Source organism: Mesoplodon densirostris, chromosome 15 (genome assembly GCF_025265405.1).
Source record: "Mesoplodon densirostris isolate mMesDen1 chromosome 15, mMesDen1 primary haplotype, whole genome shotgun sequence".
NCBI lineage: Eukaryota > Metazoa > Chordata > Mammalia > Artiodactyla > Ziphiidae > Mesoplodon > Mesoplodon densirostris.
The window spans coordinates 13,040,807-13,060,229 of record NC_082675.1 but is presented as its reverse complement, the minus strand read 5'-3'; the positions used below and the strand labels follow the sequence as shown (position 1 = coordinate 13,060,229).

Here is a 19,423-nt window from a genome sequence, read left to right as displayed (position 1 = left end):
GCTGGCTTATTTAACATAAATATTTAATTGTTGAAAGTGATGACGTAGCTTTGCTGCTACCCCTGACAATAACACTATCTGTAGCTATGAGTAAATTTGCATCAGTATAGCTTTCAATCACATCAATACTCACACTCACATACCCTCAATGGCATATCCATCCAGAGGCATTCCTACTCCACAGGTATTGGAGACAACTTACATGGGAGGATTCAAACATGACAATATTAAAGATATAAACATGCATGGGTTGTTTGAATTTTTAAAGCCCAATGCAATAAATAAGTCTCAAGGCAGAACAAAACAGTAGAGGGAGCTTTATGCTCATGTAGCTAAATGGCTGTGTAACATCTGCAGGCAGTGCCCTGGGTAAGAGAAAGAAATTCTTAAGAAGGTCAAATTTCAAATCTGTGTGTGGAACTGTTCATCCTTATGCCTGACACCACTTATGAAAGCTTAATACTAAAACACTGAAAGAAGTTGACTCAACATTTTATATCAGAGGATTAAAAATTCACTGGTTTCTCTCTAATAACTCCAGTTAGTTTTTCCAACTGTACTTGGTATTGTAATCCATTTTCTACTATGTCTACTATAATTGCTGATAAAACCAGTTATTGGTTATAAGTATTTTACTACTTCCATCTCATACAAGACAAACACTGAAGTCAATTTCCAGTATTAAATTCTGATTCAACTACTTTTATCTATTTGAGTTCATAAACATATTGTGGGTTTTACTCTTGATAGAACTACGATGCAAAACATCTTGATTGAAATGATCAATTTTAAGCGCTCTGAAAGGCCTCCACTCTCGTGTGAAAAAGAAAGAAACAACCTTAAATCACAAACTAATATTCTTGGTATCACTGCAAAACAACCATTATATGAGTTGAATGGTTAGTCTCAGCTCTATTTTTTTGCTGTACGCGAGCCTCTCACTGTTGTGACCTCTCCCATTGCGGACACGCAGGCTCAGCGACCATGGCTCACGGGCCCAGCCGCTCCGCGGCATGTGGGATCTTCCCGGACCGGGACACAAACCCATGTCCCCTGCATCGGCAGGCGGACTCTCAACCACTGCGCCACCAGGGAAGCCCCAGTTTAAAGTAGTTTTAATAAAAACTGATTGATGGCAAATCCTTTCATAAGAGATCATCCAAATTCTCTGCTCTACCATATTAGAGCCAGACGTAGTACATTTTTTCACCATCTCAGCAACTACAAGGCTCTTAAAAACAAAGGCTAGGGACGTTCCTGGTGGTCCAGTGGCTAGGACTCCACGCTTCCACTCCAAGGGGCAGGGGTTCGATCCCTGTTAGAGGAACTAAGATTCCGCAAGCCACGTGGCACGGCCAAACCCTCCCCCCTCCCCCCACCAAAAACCCAAAGGCTACGTGTTGTCCATTTCTGTCTCCCACACAGTATCTGAGTAATTCCTTCCAGATAACTTAATACTGTGTGCTGAAACTGGAGTTTTGAGCACTGCTTTAAATTTCTTACACTACTGTTTGTATATTGCTTTATTGTTTACCAAGCACTGTCAAGTACATGATCTAATATGTATAATAACCCTGGAAACTATATAGTATTTAACAGAGAAGGAAACTGGTGTTCAGAGCAAGTATGAGAATTAAATAAGGTCACTCACCTAGTAGAAACTACAGCTAGGTTTTAAAATTAGATTCAATCACAAAGTCTATACTTTTCCCCAATATATTATTTAACCATGAACATTTACTGAATGCCACTACATGCCAAGCACTATGCTAGAAACTCTGAAAACCTGTCTTATCTGACCCTCACGAAACTCACCACATGATGAGCATGTATCATGTTTGACAGTCTGTTTTCAAAGTTTAGTGGCCAAGGCTTTACTTACTCTGATGCTCCTGCCAACACGGCCCACATTAAATACCTATAATTAATCGCATTTCAGCTCAAGTATGATGAGTATCCTTTTCTTAGTGACTAGATTTTCAATTAAAATGAAGTCAACTGCAACAACAAAAAAGTTAATATAGGATATATACTACTCAACAAAGAAGGCAACATTCTCCCAAATTAAACAATTTCTGTATTTTTCCAAGAAGGAAGAATGTTGAAATTGACAAATTTTTCAAATGTAATTAATATTGAAAGGACAAGACATTTATTCAGAGATCCTGGATGTTAGACTAACTTTATAATATAATAAGGAAAGAGAATTCATCCAAGACTTGTCCCTGGCTGGCAACAGCCAACTGGGCAAAGGCATCAACTATTCTCTGATTTGGTATTTTCCATTTTTTTTTTTTAAAAGAAAGAAAGAAAAGAAACTCACATCTTGTCTCCTAAATGCACCCACATCAGTATAAAAGAGCAGATGCACATGGAAAACTTACGAGAAACAATTAAACTGTGTAATTGGAGTAAAGACTAATACAGGCACAATTAAAATTCTGAAGCTCATAAATTCTGTTTGTTTACAATTTTCCTTCTCCATTTTGTAAAATCCCCACATTACTCTATCTCCATCTCTTCCACCAGGAATTTCTTAATGTGTTTTCTCACCTGTTCCATGGCAAGGGAACTACATGATTTTCTGGGATCTCTTCCACACCTGGACCGCACTCACCTATGACAGCCTGTTCTGGAGAGGTGGGCGGGGTGAGCGGCAGCCCACAGTTACTTGGGTCCTTCACACTACCAAGTCCCTGCTGCCCAACTGTAATATGGCCTCCGGTACCAGCAACACTCTGAGGAACTGGGAGGTCGTTCTGAGAGATCAAAACAAAAGCTGAAGGATAAACCATCCGAACACCACCTGTGAGGAAAGAGAGAGAGAGCACCAGGCCTGAGAAAAAGTTCACACTCGACCGCCAAATTCATTATTCCAGTGGTCAGAGTCAAAGCTCACTAGGTACTGCCAAAAGTGATAGGTTTCGTCCTTTCATAAGTTAATAGCTATTTAAACATGTGTTCCAACATTATCATAATAGCATTTGGAATATGGGGACCATTGATGCTTCAGGCAAGATAACTACTCAGCAAATACCACTGTGTCAAGAGAATTCAAAAAGATGGGAAAATTATGGAGATTATTTTTGATGAATCTGAATGATTATCTTTTTAAATTAAGGAAGATGAAGAAGATAGAATTAAGTTCTTCAGGCAAAATATTTTCTCTTACCAACAATTACTTCTACTGCCACGGGGAAATCATCATCATACCCCAACTCCTCCTCTTCTTTCAATTCTTCTTTCTTTTTCAGCACCATTGGGTAGAAATACTGCCATTCCTCAATCAACTTACGGGTGGCTGGGTCTGACATCTTGTATGCTTGGCCTGTTAGCGTGCCATTTAAGCCATAAGGACTTACCAGTACTAAAGCAGAGAGGAGAAACATATGTTACAGAGCACAGTAATAATTCCTGCTTAAGTGTAATGCTACATGTATGGTAATTTTTAGGGTGAAGCATAGTATCACTTAATGTATATTGCTCTTTATTTCCTAACTCCTTTTAAAGTGTAATTTTTAAAACTTTCTCATTTTAGTACTTCTTATTTATATGGCTCTCAACTCAAATCAATTTTTGCAGGAAATCAGATGGGGGAGGTATAACACTGTCTGACAGCTATATCAACAAACAATATATAAACTATCTATACATTAAAGCATATAAACATCTGTTTGGTAATAGCTTATACAATGTGAATACTGAATCTTCCATGACAGAAAAAGACCATTCAATACATATACCCCAAAACCAGTCTAGGACTTGAACATTCTTCCTATCGTTTCCTGAGACTTCCTAAATATTTGAGGTAATTTTAAAATAATATATACATAAAACATCTAATAGCAGGAAAGTCTTAATGTACCAAGTCTGAAATATAATGTTATGTATAATTTCAATTATGACTGTTTTGGAGGTCTGCTGATTAAACAACTCAAATTAAAATTTATTTTATGCAAAATAAAGGACTCAAAGTCCCTCTCTCTCTTATTCTTTCACTGTTTGACCTTGATGTCATTTTCACTGAGCTAGACACAAAAATGTAGCTAATGTAATACTATATAAGTCAGCCAGTTCTTAGTCTCATGGTGAGTATTTTGACCTTCTGAATAACACTTTTCTGGGGATAAAGGTCACTTTTCCTTAATCCTGATTTATAAAAAAAAAATCTCAGCATAGGCACTAACTGGGAGGTCCTTTTGGGGGATGGCTTTATTTTTTTAACAGCTGGATGATGTATCACATCAATCAAGACAGAGATGGCTGTAGACATCACAGATTTCGTGCTGCCTTTCTGCTGTTCCGTACTGATCCAAATGGGATAAAAATACGGATGTAACCAACACACATAATCAAGGGCAATTTTCCTGTTTTAACACTTCTAGGAAATCTCCACATCAATATGGTTAATTATGTTCACTATAATTATCTATATGCCAACACCTGCCCTAAGAATGTACCTTCTCCTCACCAATCATGGGAAATAGGCAGGATAATGCCCCACAAAGTCTTCCATGATTCAAGGTATTAGTAAGAAACCAGTAAGATTTAAAATAAGTAGTCTATAGGGACCTGGTATTGCCAATACTACCTTTCCTCATGACTAGTAATGCCCTCTGTTATTATCATAAGTAAATGCTTCTATTTTGCTTGACAAAATCTAAAGTCAGGGACTTCCCTGGTGGCACAGTGGTTAAGAATCCTCCTGCCAATGCAGGGGACACGGGTTCGAGCCCTGGTCCAGGAAGATCTCATATGCCGCGGGGCAACTAAGCCCGTGAGCCACAACTACTGCAGCCCGCGTGCCTAGAGCCTGTGCTCCGCAACAAAGAGAAGCCACTGCAATGAGAAGTCCACGCACCGCAACAAAGAGTAGCCCCCGCTCGCCACAACTAGAAAAAGCCCGCGCACAGCAACGAAGACCCAACGCCAATAAATTAATTAATTAATTAATTAATTTTAAAAATCTGAAGTCAGATGATCCTCAACACTTTCAGAGTCAAGGAAACACAGTATTTAAATAATCTCATGTATTACTATCTGAACTGCCTTTTAAATGACTCTAGAACAAGGAAACACGGTATTTAAATAATCCTGACACAGTATTTAAATAACACAGTTTTTAAATATGCACATACTGTACAACTCTTAAGTGTAGAGTTTGAGAATTGGGTCGTTTCGAATTACAGAGCAGTTCATACATAAAACATCCAAAATTACAGAATAATAAAGTAAATAGCTTAAAATGTGTTGCAAGATGGAGGAAAATGTAGGCAATAATCAGGACACAATTACATGAGGTTCAATGTTCTTTTTTACCTTAAAAAAAACCTTAATAATCTTTAAGGTAAGAAAAAGGTGCTTTCATCAAATTAAATCAGAATCATTTGTAGGAAACCAAAAAGCCATCATAAATAATATGGCGGCTAAATACTCATTTGACAGACTATTATATCAATAAAAATAGTCAATTTTATTTTAAAATTTTTTTAAATTACATTTTGTGATATACTAAGACTGTTTCAACCAGACATCGCTAGAACTGATAAATTAGATTGAACTAAAAAAGATATTTCTAGGGCTTCCCTGGTGGCGCAGTGATTGAGAGTCCGCCTGCCGATGCAGGGGACGCGGGTTCGTGCCCTGGTCTGGGTAGATCCCACATGCCGCAGAGCGGCTGGGCCCGTGAGCCATGGCCGCTGAGCCTGCGTGTCCGGAGCCTGTGCTCCGCAACGGGAGAGGCCACAACAATGAGAGGCCCGCATACCGCAAAAAAAAAAAAAAAAAAAAAAAAGATATTTCTATATGGTTCAATTTAATATTATAACATTTAAAAAGAGTTATTCATAGGGGCTTCCCTGGTGGTGCAGTGGTTGGGAGTATGCCTGCCGATGCAGGGGACACGGGTTCGTGCCCTGGTCCGGGAAGATCCCACATGCCGCGAAGCGGCTGGGCCTGTGGGTCATGGCCGCTGAGCCTGCGCATCCGGAGCCTGTGCTCCGCAACGGGAGAGGCCACAACAGTGAGAGGCCCACGTATCGCCAAAACAAAAAAGAGTTATTCATAGAAAAGTATGAATTCCAAACACAAAACCAAAGCTTTAGAATGCACAGCTAGAGAAAAAGGGACATAGCATTATTTTGGTAATATCTAGGTGATTAGTTGAGAACTAATAAAAATATGAATGTAAGTTAAATTACAACCAAATGCCTACAAACAATGTAGTCTATAATTAAAAGAAATAAGATATTAATATCAATGAAACTACATACTATACAACTCTAGAAATTTGATTTTGGCTGAAATTTCAAATAGTACAAAGTTTAACAGTAATTTTCTGTAAGTCATTACATTCCTAAAACCATGGGACAATGAAAACCTTTAATTTATAATATTTGTCAATTACTCATTGGATTATATTTTTCAAATACTTATTAATCCTCTTGATATAAAGGAAATTCTCCACATTTTATTCCTCAATACACATAAGACCATGTTGTATATGAGAAGCTTTTAGTAAAAAACTAGCAAGCTATTATCACTTACTTGTGGTCTTCTCTTCTTCAGAAATCGATCCTTATTGCTTAGCTTAACTATTCAAGACAGTATCTCATTCTGTAAAACCTTACTGGGAAAGGTGGCTATCCACTTGGTGGGGAGGGGTGGAGAGCAGGGACATCATCTTTTACTTACCTTGAAATGGTGCAGGTGAAGACTGAGCCATGTGTATATGCTCCTCATTGATCAAATAAATTGGCTGGTGTTGGGCAATCTCCACACTGGTGCATACATTACTTTCCCCATGAAGAAAGAATGTGAAAGCACAGGACAAATGCTCACTAAAATAGAAAAAATGAGAAACTCAGCTCTACATTTTCGTAGGAAACAGGTGCTAGCAACAGGAACTACAGATGTGACACAGCTTTACTTTATTACCATCCAGCAAAGCCTGCCCCTGATGATATTAATAAGCACAAACTTTTAGTTGACTGTGGACAAATAACAATAACTTGACAAGCTAAATAAAAAATGCCAGATAAATAGAAAAATTAGTTATGTTCCACTCTGAAATTGAAAGCTATTGTGCAGAATGCTTTCTGTTTCCTTTGCATAAAGTCTCCTATGCCAACTATAAACTCCTAAGGACAGAAGAAGAATCATAACATTTTTCTACCTTCTCATGTATTACTATCTGAACTGCCTTTTAAATGGCTCTAGAACAATGACAAAAGAGTTCTGCATATGTTTGGTATGACATAACAATAAGATCAAATTTACAAGCTTACAATGTTACAGTAAGGTTAAAACTACTGATCTAAAAACAGCAATCAACAACCCTGCTGTATGTAAATTCCCCATATACAACTGATATGGTAATATGAGCCTCTAAATAGGCTGGTAATCTATTATATTTAATTTTTACAATTTACCTCTGATCACAAAATTTTATTAAAGCATTCCATTTTCCACACAGTTAGCTAAAAATTGATAAAAATGATGTGTCTTGGAGAAAAATAATTTCAAAATTAATATAGTGGCACATTCTTTCAAAGTCGTTAACTTTGGCCCTAAGCCACCCATAACATCTCCATTTCTCAAGACAGCTTATAAGAACATTTGCCTGATGAACCAAAATCACTGTATTCCAGGCAACCACCATTTAAAAACTCATCTCCAACATTTCCTTCTTTTCAAAAGTTCTCTAAAATATTATAAAGTGTACTTTGAGTACTACTCAAAAAATTAAAATTTTAAGTATAAAATTATAATGCTTTACAGAAAAATGAAATAAAAATGATAAAATTTTCACTCTATCCCACAGTGAAGCATATATATTCTTCCTTGACAAGTATGTTGAGATGATGAGAAAATTTTGTATTTTACTAGAATGTGAAGCTTCGTCAATAGGAAACACCTAGTCTTGATATTTGGGTATTTAGCACAACAGAGTATCTTTTTTTAAAATTAATTAATTAATTGATTGATTGATTTTTGGCTGTGTTGGGTCTTCGTTTCTGTGCGAGGGCTTTCCCTAGTTGCGGTGAGTGGGGGCCACTCTTCATTGCGGTGTGCGGGCCTCTCACTGTCATGGCCTCTCTTGTTGCGGAGCACAGGCTCCAGATGCGCAGGCTCAGTAGTTGTGGCTCACGGGCCCAGTTGCTCCGCAGCATGTGGGATCTTCCCAGACCAGGGCTCGAACCCGTGTCCCCTGCATTGGCAGGCGGATTCTCAACCACTGCACCACCAGGGAAGCCCCACAACAGAGTATCTTAATCTTAAGATAGCAACTACAATTTTGTTAAGAATTTTGAAAAATTTAAACATCTCCTTAACACCATACATCTAAGTTTCAAATTCACAAAGAGGAACAATGCATGTAAGTTAAATGTATATAAGTATAAAGCAGTATCAATAGTAAAAACGTGCTGTCCTTTATTTATGGAAATGACCCTGAAAACATGTCATCCTCCATGCACAACATGATGCCAGGCCCATAAGAACACCAAAATACAGATGAACTGATTGTGGATTTGTAATTTTCCATTTGTAAAATTCAGCGGAGGAGCTGGAGCTGACTTATCCCTATTGTGCCTACTATCCCATGTAGTCATCAGAATATTTATAAGACAACTGGTTAGAGTTACAGATACTGAGTACAGCCCAGAGTATGTTCTCATTCCACTGAACACAAATGCAACCAACATTTAACCAACCAGTAAGTGAGGAGAATGGTGCAAGAAGCCTGAAGTGACAACAAATAAAACAGGATCCTTGTCCTCAAGGAGCATATAAACTAACAAAAGATTGATATAAATGCATATTAACAAAATAAAGCCAAGCACAAATACAGAAATAGAAAAACCAAAATGCCACGGGAAGGCTAAAGGATACTAGTTTTTTCAATTTGGAAGATCCAAATGCTTCAAGAAGATGAAATCAAATGAAAGGCTGATTTCAGTGTAGAGAGAAAAGAAAGAGAGGAAATATGAGGCAAGGAGTAGATGCAGTGAGAACAGGATATAGCTTAGAAATTCTAAAAGGAGGAGAGACATGACATGATGGGAAAGGAGTTTGGAAAAGAAGTCAGAGGTCACCCTTGAGACAACCAAAATTCTTGCATGTAAAATATAGCAGGGAGCCGATTTAAGGTTTGGTTTTTAAAAGTCAGCTAAGTCTAAAGAATCGTGATAAAAACCTCAGAATAGCATTCATCTGAATTTGCTATGTCCCAAAAGACACAGAGAAGCACAAATGAAAAGGTAGGAAGTGAATCAATGGCCTATTTTTTATATTGATAACTTTAAAAACAAAACATGTTTTTTAAAAGAGACAAAACTACACAAGAAAAAGAGCAAGTTATGGGTGAAATATAACAGAAGCCACCAGTAAGTATAAAATGTTTGGTATGTTACTTCGCTGTTCTGATCATAGTTTCCTCATATGTAAAATCAGCTGCTGGCACAAATTGCTGGGCCCCCCAGAAGTCATAATTCAGAAGGTCCAGGATGGGCCTGAAGAAGCTACATTTTTACCAAGTTCTCAGTGATGCTGCTGCTGCTACTCCTAGCCCAAGGACCACACTTTGAGAATCACTGAACTTTATGGTACATACATCTTTTTCCAGCTATAAAATTTCTTTTTCTCTAATATTACATGAAACAAGAGGGCAAGGAGGACAACTCTGACACTCGAGGGTAGAATTCTCCTGAAGTATCCGCTTAAAAACCTAATAATTTTGGTTGCCTTTGGGGAATGAAGTGGCATGACTCCAGGATAAAGAAAGAATTCACAATATTCTTTTATACTTTTTGCATGTGGGGCCATGTGTCACACAGAAGTAATGGAGGCAAGATCTGAAGGAAGCCCCTGCCTCCCATCTTGTGCAGTGGGCTTGCTGGCCCAACTAGAGGAATCCACAGTGTTTCATCTCGCCATTTGGCTCTTCGTTGAAGTCTACTGAGATCATCTTTGATTTTGATTCTGTTATCCAGCATATAGGATATGTAATCAGCAAGCCATCAATATCTTTATCCATGTCATTGCTAAAAACGGTGAATAAGACTATACTAAGGAAAGAATCCTGTGTCATTTTATGAGGTAATTCCCAAGTTGCAAATTCTCCCAAGTGCTGCCACACATTGACTATTTCTTGTCTACAAAGGACAATCTAAAAGATTAATATGTCAAATGTCTTTATAAAATGCAGATACACAACAACTACCGTATTACCCTGACCTAGAAACCTGCCTAAAAGTAAAATTCAGGTAGTATGATAGAAGTCAACCCCCCTAATTTACAGATGAGAAAACAAGGATAAAAACTGTGGCTTGCAAATGCCATTCTTAGAAACACAGCTGGAATTAGACTTGAAATTTAGTGATCTTTCCTCTAGCTAGATTGTCTATAAATGAGAATACTAATATCTATCTCTACCAACTTATATTTTTAAATAGGTAAATGAGATCAGAATTGTGAATGAACACTGAAAATAAGTTCATTGATTACAATGAACTTTGTAACATTTATTACAAAGTTAGGAGGTAAAACTTATTACAAGCTTCATACATGTTCTTGCTTCTTCTCACCCATTACCCACTTTTACCTGAACCTTTAACCACTCAACTCCATCTATTTCATACACTCTCATCATCTGAAAATTGAAAAGGGCTTTAGAGATGATCAGGCTCAACCCCTTTCTAATTCGGGGGAAGGCAAATCTGTGCCCAAAGTTACACAATAGTTTAGAGCACAGTTGGAATAAGAATTCAGGTCCCCCTCTTAACATGGTGTTCACAGTGCATTCATGATGTTTCTACCTTCGATGTTTCTACCTTAGGTCAATTCTACCTTCGCCCTGTATAATACATTCCATCATCAGCATGACCACATACTTTGTAACTTAAGTCACTCCCTGCATCATTTCTATTAACCCCCTACTGCCACAGACCAGAAGGTACTATTCAAATGAATACACACTGTAATTTCACCCTAACTAAAGTTGGAGCCTAGCCCCTGTTCTTTTAGGGTGCTCCACTTAACAAATATTCCAATGTTCTCAGCTCCGTTTATTCTCCCCTCTTTACTCAGTAAATAAGGTCTGATGTAGGCAATTCTTCATTTAACCTCCTTTTTGCCTTAAACATGTATGTAGTTACACTTACCTCACTCTTCCCCAGGGTCCTAGAGGATTACAGATTTCCTTTTCTCTGTAAAAGTACTCCCATTCTCATTCTCTGCCACTCCTGAGTGGTCTTTATTTCTACCTCTTTACTTGCTCTTCACTTGAGCATGTTACTCCTTTAGGGCTCCTTTATCTTTCTCCCTCTATTGACTAAGATCAAATAATCAACATGTAAATAAAATGATTAGTATAATAGTATTAATACTAATATCACTAAATAACCTGTCTATAAATAACTTTTGTGTTACAAAAGAAATTAAAAAGAAATAAATAATAAATATACTAAGATATAAAATAATGGGAGTGTTATTTTAAAAAGGAATAGGTCAGAGAAAAACTTTTCTGAAAGAAGGGGGAGCATTTAAACTGAGGTGTGAATCTTAAGAAAACTATATGTGCAAAGATATTGAATTAGAGATATTTCCTTTTAAAAGGAAATATTTCCTTTAAAAGGAAAGGAAATTTTAAAAAGGAAAAATTTAAAGCATTTATTCTTTTTTTATTTTTTTTTTACGCGGGCCTCTCACTGTTGTGGCCTCTCCCGTTGCAGAGCACAGGCTCCGGATGCGCAGGCTCAGCGGCATGGCTCACGGGCCCAGCTGCTCTGTGGCATGTGGGATCTTCCCGGACCGGGGCACGAACCCATGTCCCCTGTATCGGCAGGCGGACTCTCAACCACTGCACCACCAGGGAAGTCCCAAAGCATTTATTCTTTAAAAAATAGAGTATAGTTGATTAAAAAAGGAAATTTTAAAAAATTTAAAAACATTTTAATGGCTGCATCATTGTGAAAATGAAGACAACTGTAAGATGAATTTGGAAATACAGATATAATTTGTTCCCTCTCTATCAAAAAGATAAAGGTCATCAGAATGGCTGAAAAATAATAAATCCATCTATATAATGCTTACACAAGACATACAAAATCAAACCACACCAAAAAAAAAAAAAAAGAGTAGAAAATGATATTCCAGGTAAATCCAAATAAAAATAAAGCTGGTATAGAAACAGCAATAAACAAAATATTTTTAAAACTTAGGTTCATCATTACAGAATAATAAACAGAGGAATCCAATAAGAAATTTAAACAATCCTGAGTGTGTAAGTACACAGTCATATGGTATGCAACATAACTTAGAAATATATAAAGAAAAAAATGGTAGAATTACAAGGAGAAACTTATAAATCTTTGATAAATATTTTAACACACTTATCTCAGTATTTAATAAGCAAATTATTCAGAATACCAAAAAAAAAGACAAAAATATACTAACTTAAATATATATGTTGGCTTTCAAGAAATAATCTATTCTCTTTCCAAGGACACATGGAAGATGTACAAGAAAGGACTGGGAACTAGGATACAAGACAAGTCCTAAATTTCAAATAACTGGTATCACACAGACTATACACTCTTTAATCACAGTGCAATTTAGTTAGAAATCAACAGTTTAAAAAATAAAGGTTAAAGTAAAATCCCTTTGTTTGGAAACTTGAATATGCACTCCTTAAATAAATCCTGGGTTACAGAGGAAATCACAATGGAAATCAAAAAATGTTTAAAACTGAATGACAACAAAAGTAATACATGTCAAAATCTGAGAGATACAGTGCTTTGAGAGTAATTTATATCCTTATATGCCTAAAAGGAAGTCTTAGAATAAGTGAGATAAGCTTTCAAATCAAGAAGTTGGACGGGGAGACAACAAAAAACAGTCAACTCAATGGAAATAGAAGGATGAAAATAATGGCAAAAACACAAAAACTTAGGCGGGGGGAGGAGAAGAGAGGCAATAGAAATGATTAACAAAATCAAAACTTGGACTTCCCTGGTGGTGCAGTGGTTAAGAATCTGCCTGCCAGTGCAGGGGACACAGGTTTGAGCCCTGGTCCAGGAAGATCCCACATGCTGTGGAGCAACTAAGCCCATGTGCCACAATTACTGAGCCTGCGCTCTAGAGCCCACAAGCCACAACTACTGAGCCTGCGCTCTAGAGCCCACGAGCCACAACTACTGGGCCCGTGTGCCACAACTACTGAAGCCCGTGCGCCTACAGCCTGTGCTCCTCAACAAGAGAAGCCACCACAATGAGAAGCCCACGCACTGCAACGAAGAGTAGCCCTCGCTCCCTGCAACTAGAGAAAGCCCACGTGCAGCAACGAAGACCCAACGCAGCCAGAGATAAAATAAATTAATTTAAAAAAAGAAATGTATCCTTTATTAAAAAAACAAAATCAAAACGTGTTCTTTGAGCACATTAAAAGAAAACAAACCACTAAGCCAACTGATTCGAGGAAGGGAAGGAGGGAAGATGCCTATGCAAGGAGGGAGGGTCACCATCAAACAATCCTGAAAACCAAAAAGAGGAAGTAACCTGAGGCACTGACCACTGGGCACCAAGACTGGACACTTACTGCAAATGCCTTTTTGTTGTTGTTGTTCATGCTCTTCTTTTGTCTAGAATAAACTTCCCCTCTCCTTCATCTAATTCCTACTCATCTCTTTCAAGAAATCATCTTTAAAGCCCCAGAATAGGCAAAATGCTCCCAAACTACTCTGTATATATATCTCAGTCAAAGCACCTCAGTGTTCTTAAGTTTTATGTCTAGTCCATCTGACTAAGTTTTGTGAGGACAAAAATCGTGTTTTATCTATCATTTTGGACCCCCATACTTAGCATGGTGCTTGGACTGGGTAGATGCTGCATTAATCACTTACTTGAGTTTGTGATACTTTGTACCTTTCCTCTAAAATTTTCTGGCATTTTATTTGGAGACTGTGAAATAACCATGGAATTCTGAGTCATGAGACAGGGAAGAATATGAGGGGGGAAAAAAGTTGTGATATTCCAGCCAAGAATTTATTAGGGGAAACCTACCCCTAGTCTTGAGAATTTCTGACAATTCCTCTATCTGTTCTTCTACAGGGAACCTGCTTGGGGGATATCACTGACAGCTATGGAGTAGAATATGGTATGACTCTCTTTGGGACCCAAGATAGTTTATATTCTCTGAACTAGAAAGGAGACTAGCACAGAATAAATAAGGACTAACCATACAGATCAACAGGGTATTCTCTTCTGTAAATGCCACTGAGGAATTCTGTTCCTTTACTCTATTATCTACTCTAAGTAGTATGGCCAAATCAGTCCTCCTAAAACATTTATTATCAAAATCTATACTACTAAATCAATCCCATGTCATAGTTCCCACTGCCCAGAGGGAAAAAACTACACACCCTTCATATCAGGCAAGGCCTTCTAGACTCTGGTACAACCCACTTTTTTTTTTTTAACGTAGTATTTAAAACCTTACTTCCATGTATAAACTCTCAGTGACAGCCAGTTTGGAATGGTTAATACTCTGTGCATATCCCACTTACATTCCTATAACTCCACACAATTTCCTACTCCTTCCTTCTCCTTAAATCTCATCTTTCAAAGTCCAATATCACTTCTACTTTCTCTATAGAGCCTTCTCATATAAAGCTCTTTTCACACAGACCTCTTCATTCTGTGCTACCAAGAGTATTTTATTTACCCTTGTTTGGGACCCATACTTTCAAAAGAACTCATTTAATTAACAAGTATTTACCAAGCACACCTACCAATCTTGTACCAAACACTCTGCTGGACTTAGACATGTGGAAATAAACAAGACCAGAATCAGCCCTTGGGTATTTTATAGTTTCTTAAGCAAAGTACCTAAAAACTTTAAAAGGTAGCAAGACTCCAGAGACTTTCAAAGGGGTAGAAATACGAAGATTAAGACATTCTGGTTACCCTCAATTAAAATTGTGTACTTTAATATTAAATCTCAAAAAAGGGGCCCTCATCATATAATTACAATATCTTATATTGGTTTGTACCCTATGCAATCTTAAAGAATTAACAGTTTATAGAAGGAATGAAATGAACCCATGGGAATGAGGAGAGGTCTAGCAAAAAGACCAAAACAAAACAAACTTTCCTATTATTTATAAAATATCATATATTCCATCTTAGTGTTATAATTGACTCAAATTCTATCTTCTCAGGGGTCCAGTAAGTAAAATTAAACTATATTTCAAGAAAGCTGGTTTCAATCTATCTTCCAGTGTCATCTCTTGCTACATTAATTCATACATCCAGTGGTTCCATCATCCAATTTGTTTCCTTCATAAGCCTTTGTCATAATTTGCAAGTATTTATTTTGATGGTCTCCCCCACAATAATGTAAGCCCCCTGAAAGGAGGAACCATGTCTGTCCCACTGCCCTCTGTATCCTCAGCACCTAGACATATAACACTTAATAGTCACTGAATGGATGAATGCAGTTTTAGTCATAACCAAAGACTAAATGACTTTTCTTTAGCGAGTTCCATCATGAAGAGAACAAGAACAGTTGATGTGCACAATGAATATTTTTAAAGTGGGAAGATTAATTATTATTAATAGAAGGAGGTAAATGTAATTTCCAATGAGAGAAAAAAGGGAACTTTAAATACTGTTTACTTAGGAAACACAAGGGGGGTTGGTGTGGGTTGCATCTGTGTAGTTGGGAAAGGATTTGGAAAAATGTAAAAAAGGAAGTACTGTCTTCCAAATCATTTTATTCTCTTACAATACTCTAAATCTTAAGAACAATTTTTTTTTTTTACTTCTTACACTGAGTTTTCAGAATTCAAGTATTACATGTGCTTGCAAAATGCATTATGAATATTAATAAACTCCTGTTCTTTTCACAGTGTAAAAGTGTTTTGGTAACAGATTCACAATGCAGAATGCATTTAGATAATTTCATCTAAATGCTTTCTGTGTTATGAAATTATTATCTTAAAATTTTCCAAGTTGTCATTAACCCAATCTCTTGCAAGAAGTAATTTGTCTCACTCTATACATCCTCATTTGGGAATATTTTGCTAATGTTACTTTATCATTTTCTTTCCTTAAAAATATACCATTTACTTTGTCAGCCTTCACAAAGACTACGTTGAGATCCTTTGCTCACTGGCACACTGACCTTTCTCTTACTGGACAGGCCTTAACTTTCACCTCCTTTTTAAAAGATGGTGACATTATATAATATTCAAATAAGAGTTGATTAAATTATTTTATAAAATCCTGAGATGCTCTCACTATTTCAGATATCTTTCTTTTAAATCAGAAGTTAAACCTGATTACAAAGGCAATGAAAATGTCCAGGAGAGTTAATGACACATAATTTTTTTTTTTAATGAGAGAGTACTTGCATTATAACTGTTAAATTATCATTACAACTCTATGAATAGTCACCCTTCTAAGAAAGTTACCAGTTACTTTGTTTCAATACAAAATTGCCTCAGTGAACAATTTTTCTTCATGTATATAGGTATACACATACGTAATACAACACATATGTATATATTTATAAATATACACACACATGCAATATAATATCTATAAGAGAAATTAAATCAGCAAGCTCTACGACTGATCCTTTCTACCCTTCCAACCTCAAAGCTAAGTCGGTCCTCCTCAGCACTAAATTTGGCACTGTGGTGGTGCATTAATTCTTCCCCATCACAAGGGTACTGTTCCTGGCACTGTAGTGGTAACAGAGCAGCAACACCTCTTGCATTAATGCAAAAACAATGCTCTAGTGGCCTAAAGGACTTAATGTTTCTCCCTGGGTATCTGACTTACTAGAAGCAAATGACAGTGTGGAGGCTCTGACTCAGTATATCTTTGATCCAAAGGCAGGAAGAGTGTGAGGGTTCCCACCCTGATGGTACAAACTATATAATTTTCAAGATGCCAAAATAGACATAGGAGCTGCTCTAGTCAGTGATGTGTGCTTGGAAATCAGAAGCTGATATACACAATATTTGAGGAGACTTATGAAAGTCATCTTATTTAAATCTCTCTGGAGGTTTACTAAACTAGGCCAGGTTATCTAGTCTCAGTCTCTGGATAACCCTTTGAAAATTCAATGGGAGACTGCCTGGCAGAGAATACAGATTAAAGTGACATTTATATTAGGTAACTCATAACCATTAAAGTACTCTTACTGCTCACTTTAAGACGTCCTTGGATTCTTTTTTTTTTTTTTAAGTATAAAACAAAACCTTTAATCTATTTTTTGGTTACTTTAAAAGACAGTAACAACGTTGCGGGGTAGGGGTGGGGGGTAGAGTAGTGGAAGGGTATAGGGAACCACATACATTTTTCTACCATTTTCTCATGAAGTACTAATTAGGCATTATATATCGCTAAGAACAAAAAAGGATCAACTGACACTAAAATAGCTAAGATTTTATATATATGCCTGAGAGCATAAACTAGCCTTTCTCTGTCACTCCTTACTGCTAAACTGAAATGCTATATCTTCCCAAACTACAAAATACATTTGTATAGTACATCTTAAAATCAGTGACTGTCGGGGCTTCCCTGGTGGCGCAGTGGTTGAGAGTCCGCCTGCCGATGCAGGGGACACGGGTTTGTGCCCCGGTCTGGGAAGATCCCACATGCCACGGAGCGGCTGGGCCCGTGAGCCACGGCCACTGAGCCTGCGCGTCCGGAGCCTGTGCTCTGCAACGGGAGAGGCCACAACAGTGAGAGGCCCGCGTACTGCAAAAAATAAAAATAAAAAATCAGTGACTGTTTACTTGGTATTTTACACAAATGTCCAACGACCATGACAGATTCTGCTGCTGGAGGAGGAGCCTGAGTGACAGACATGGTGGAGCTCTTGCCAGCTTGAAAGAAACATAGGGACAGACCTCTGACATCTGTCTAGATTCCCACAAGCAGCTCACAGTGGGAGAAATAACCTGCCAAAAAGCATAAAGCAGATGGGAATTCCACTATGCTGCCATTCATCAGGTGAACAACAGCAAGTAGGACTTTACCTATGTGGTCAAATGAAAAAACAGAGACAAAAATAGAAAGAAAACCTGTTAACAAATAAGTGCTAGGTATATAGCCTTTTTGCTTTCATAGACTGTTATTTTTCCATACTCCATTACTATAGTTTCCATCACATATGAGTATCAACCCTTATTATTTTTTCTTGCCTCATTTTATTTATTATATGTAAACTACCTTAAATACTTCTAGAACAATATGAGGCAGGTAAAAGAGGGAAGGATCCATGTTGAGGTTTTCTTTCTGTCTCATACCCTAATTCTACTCCATAACATGTTACCAAAAAGCCTGAACGAACTTTTTGGCCAAACCAATATTTAAGGAACTGATAGTGTTACAGTTATGTTATAGTATGTATTTAATGAGAGCTAATACATAAAGAAACAGTACAACAACAAAATTACTTTATGTCTCTATTTACAGTGATGGTTCTAGCTATATTTTTAAGACACTGTCTACAATAAAGCAGGAAGAACATCTAACTTTTTATATTGCTCTATTTCAAATCTAGCAGCTGACACTCAATGTAGCTTGGCAAGTTCTTTAAAGGCTTTCCAACATTTGGCATTAGCCTACCAGAGAGCAGGGCCTTTTATATTCAGCTTTGCTGCAAAATGTCTCACTCACCAGTACTCAAAGGAGGTCACAGTTTTCCCAGCAAAAGGAAAATAAAATTGGAGCTGACACTTATTTGGTAGAACGCTGTTATCAGCAAGTATTTATCTTCCATACTCTTCCCATGCCACAGGCCTACACCAGAAGCTAGTTTTTTGTCTTCTTTATTCAAAACACAGTGCAGCCTTTAATCATCAGCACTGCCTGCAATCCCAACTCCCCTATCCCTATTATAAGAAAAATAAATCTGTTGGTTAAGATGAACAAAAATAAACATAAGATGCTTCTATACTTTTCTTATAGTGTACTTAAAACTATGAAGTCAAAGATAGCTACAGGTTTAGCAATATGTTAAACAAATTCTGAACAGAATTAACTTTGATTCTTAATGGTTAAAAGCAATTTCTCCTAATGAGGTAAAATTCAGCTGAGAGGATATAAAAGAAAAAGTAGATACTGGAACTAACGGAGTCATTAGTTGCTATAAATAAGGATGGTATTAGCATCTCATTTAAGAGATCAACAGAATACACAAGATCCTTCAGGTGATGGATGCAGCACCTAAAGAGTTGGTGTATACCCCAGAGACACCCAATAAAAACTCACTCTTCAAACTATTCTAATATATACAGTTGTTACATCAACACTTATTTAATGATAATGACATACAATCAGCATCTGGTCATTACCAAAAATATGAATGCTTTAAATTATGGATGTTTGATTTTTTTTTTTTTTTTTT

The 19,423-nt window shown here is 37.1% G+C and overlaps 1 protein-coding gene across 2 annotated transcripts in view; it reads right to left on the bottom strand.

Moving 5' to 3' along the window:
• Positions 1-19,423, bottom strand: part of MED13L (mediator complex subunit 13L) — a 294,830-nt gene that overhangs the window by 53,891 nt on the left and 221,516 nt on the right. For both annotated transcript variants that reach the window (XM_060119709.1, XM_060119710.1), the window contains exons 5-7: positions 6,694-6,839; positions 3,173-3,367; positions 2,618-2,806 (exon numbers count right to left, since the gene is read on the bottom strand). In XM_060119709.1, coding sequence (XP_059975692.1) covers positions 2,618-2,806; positions 3,173-3,367; positions 6,694-6,839 — 530 coding nt within the window. The remainder of the gene's footprint in view (positions 1-2,617; positions 2,807-3,172; positions 3,368-6,693; positions 6,840-19,423) is intronic.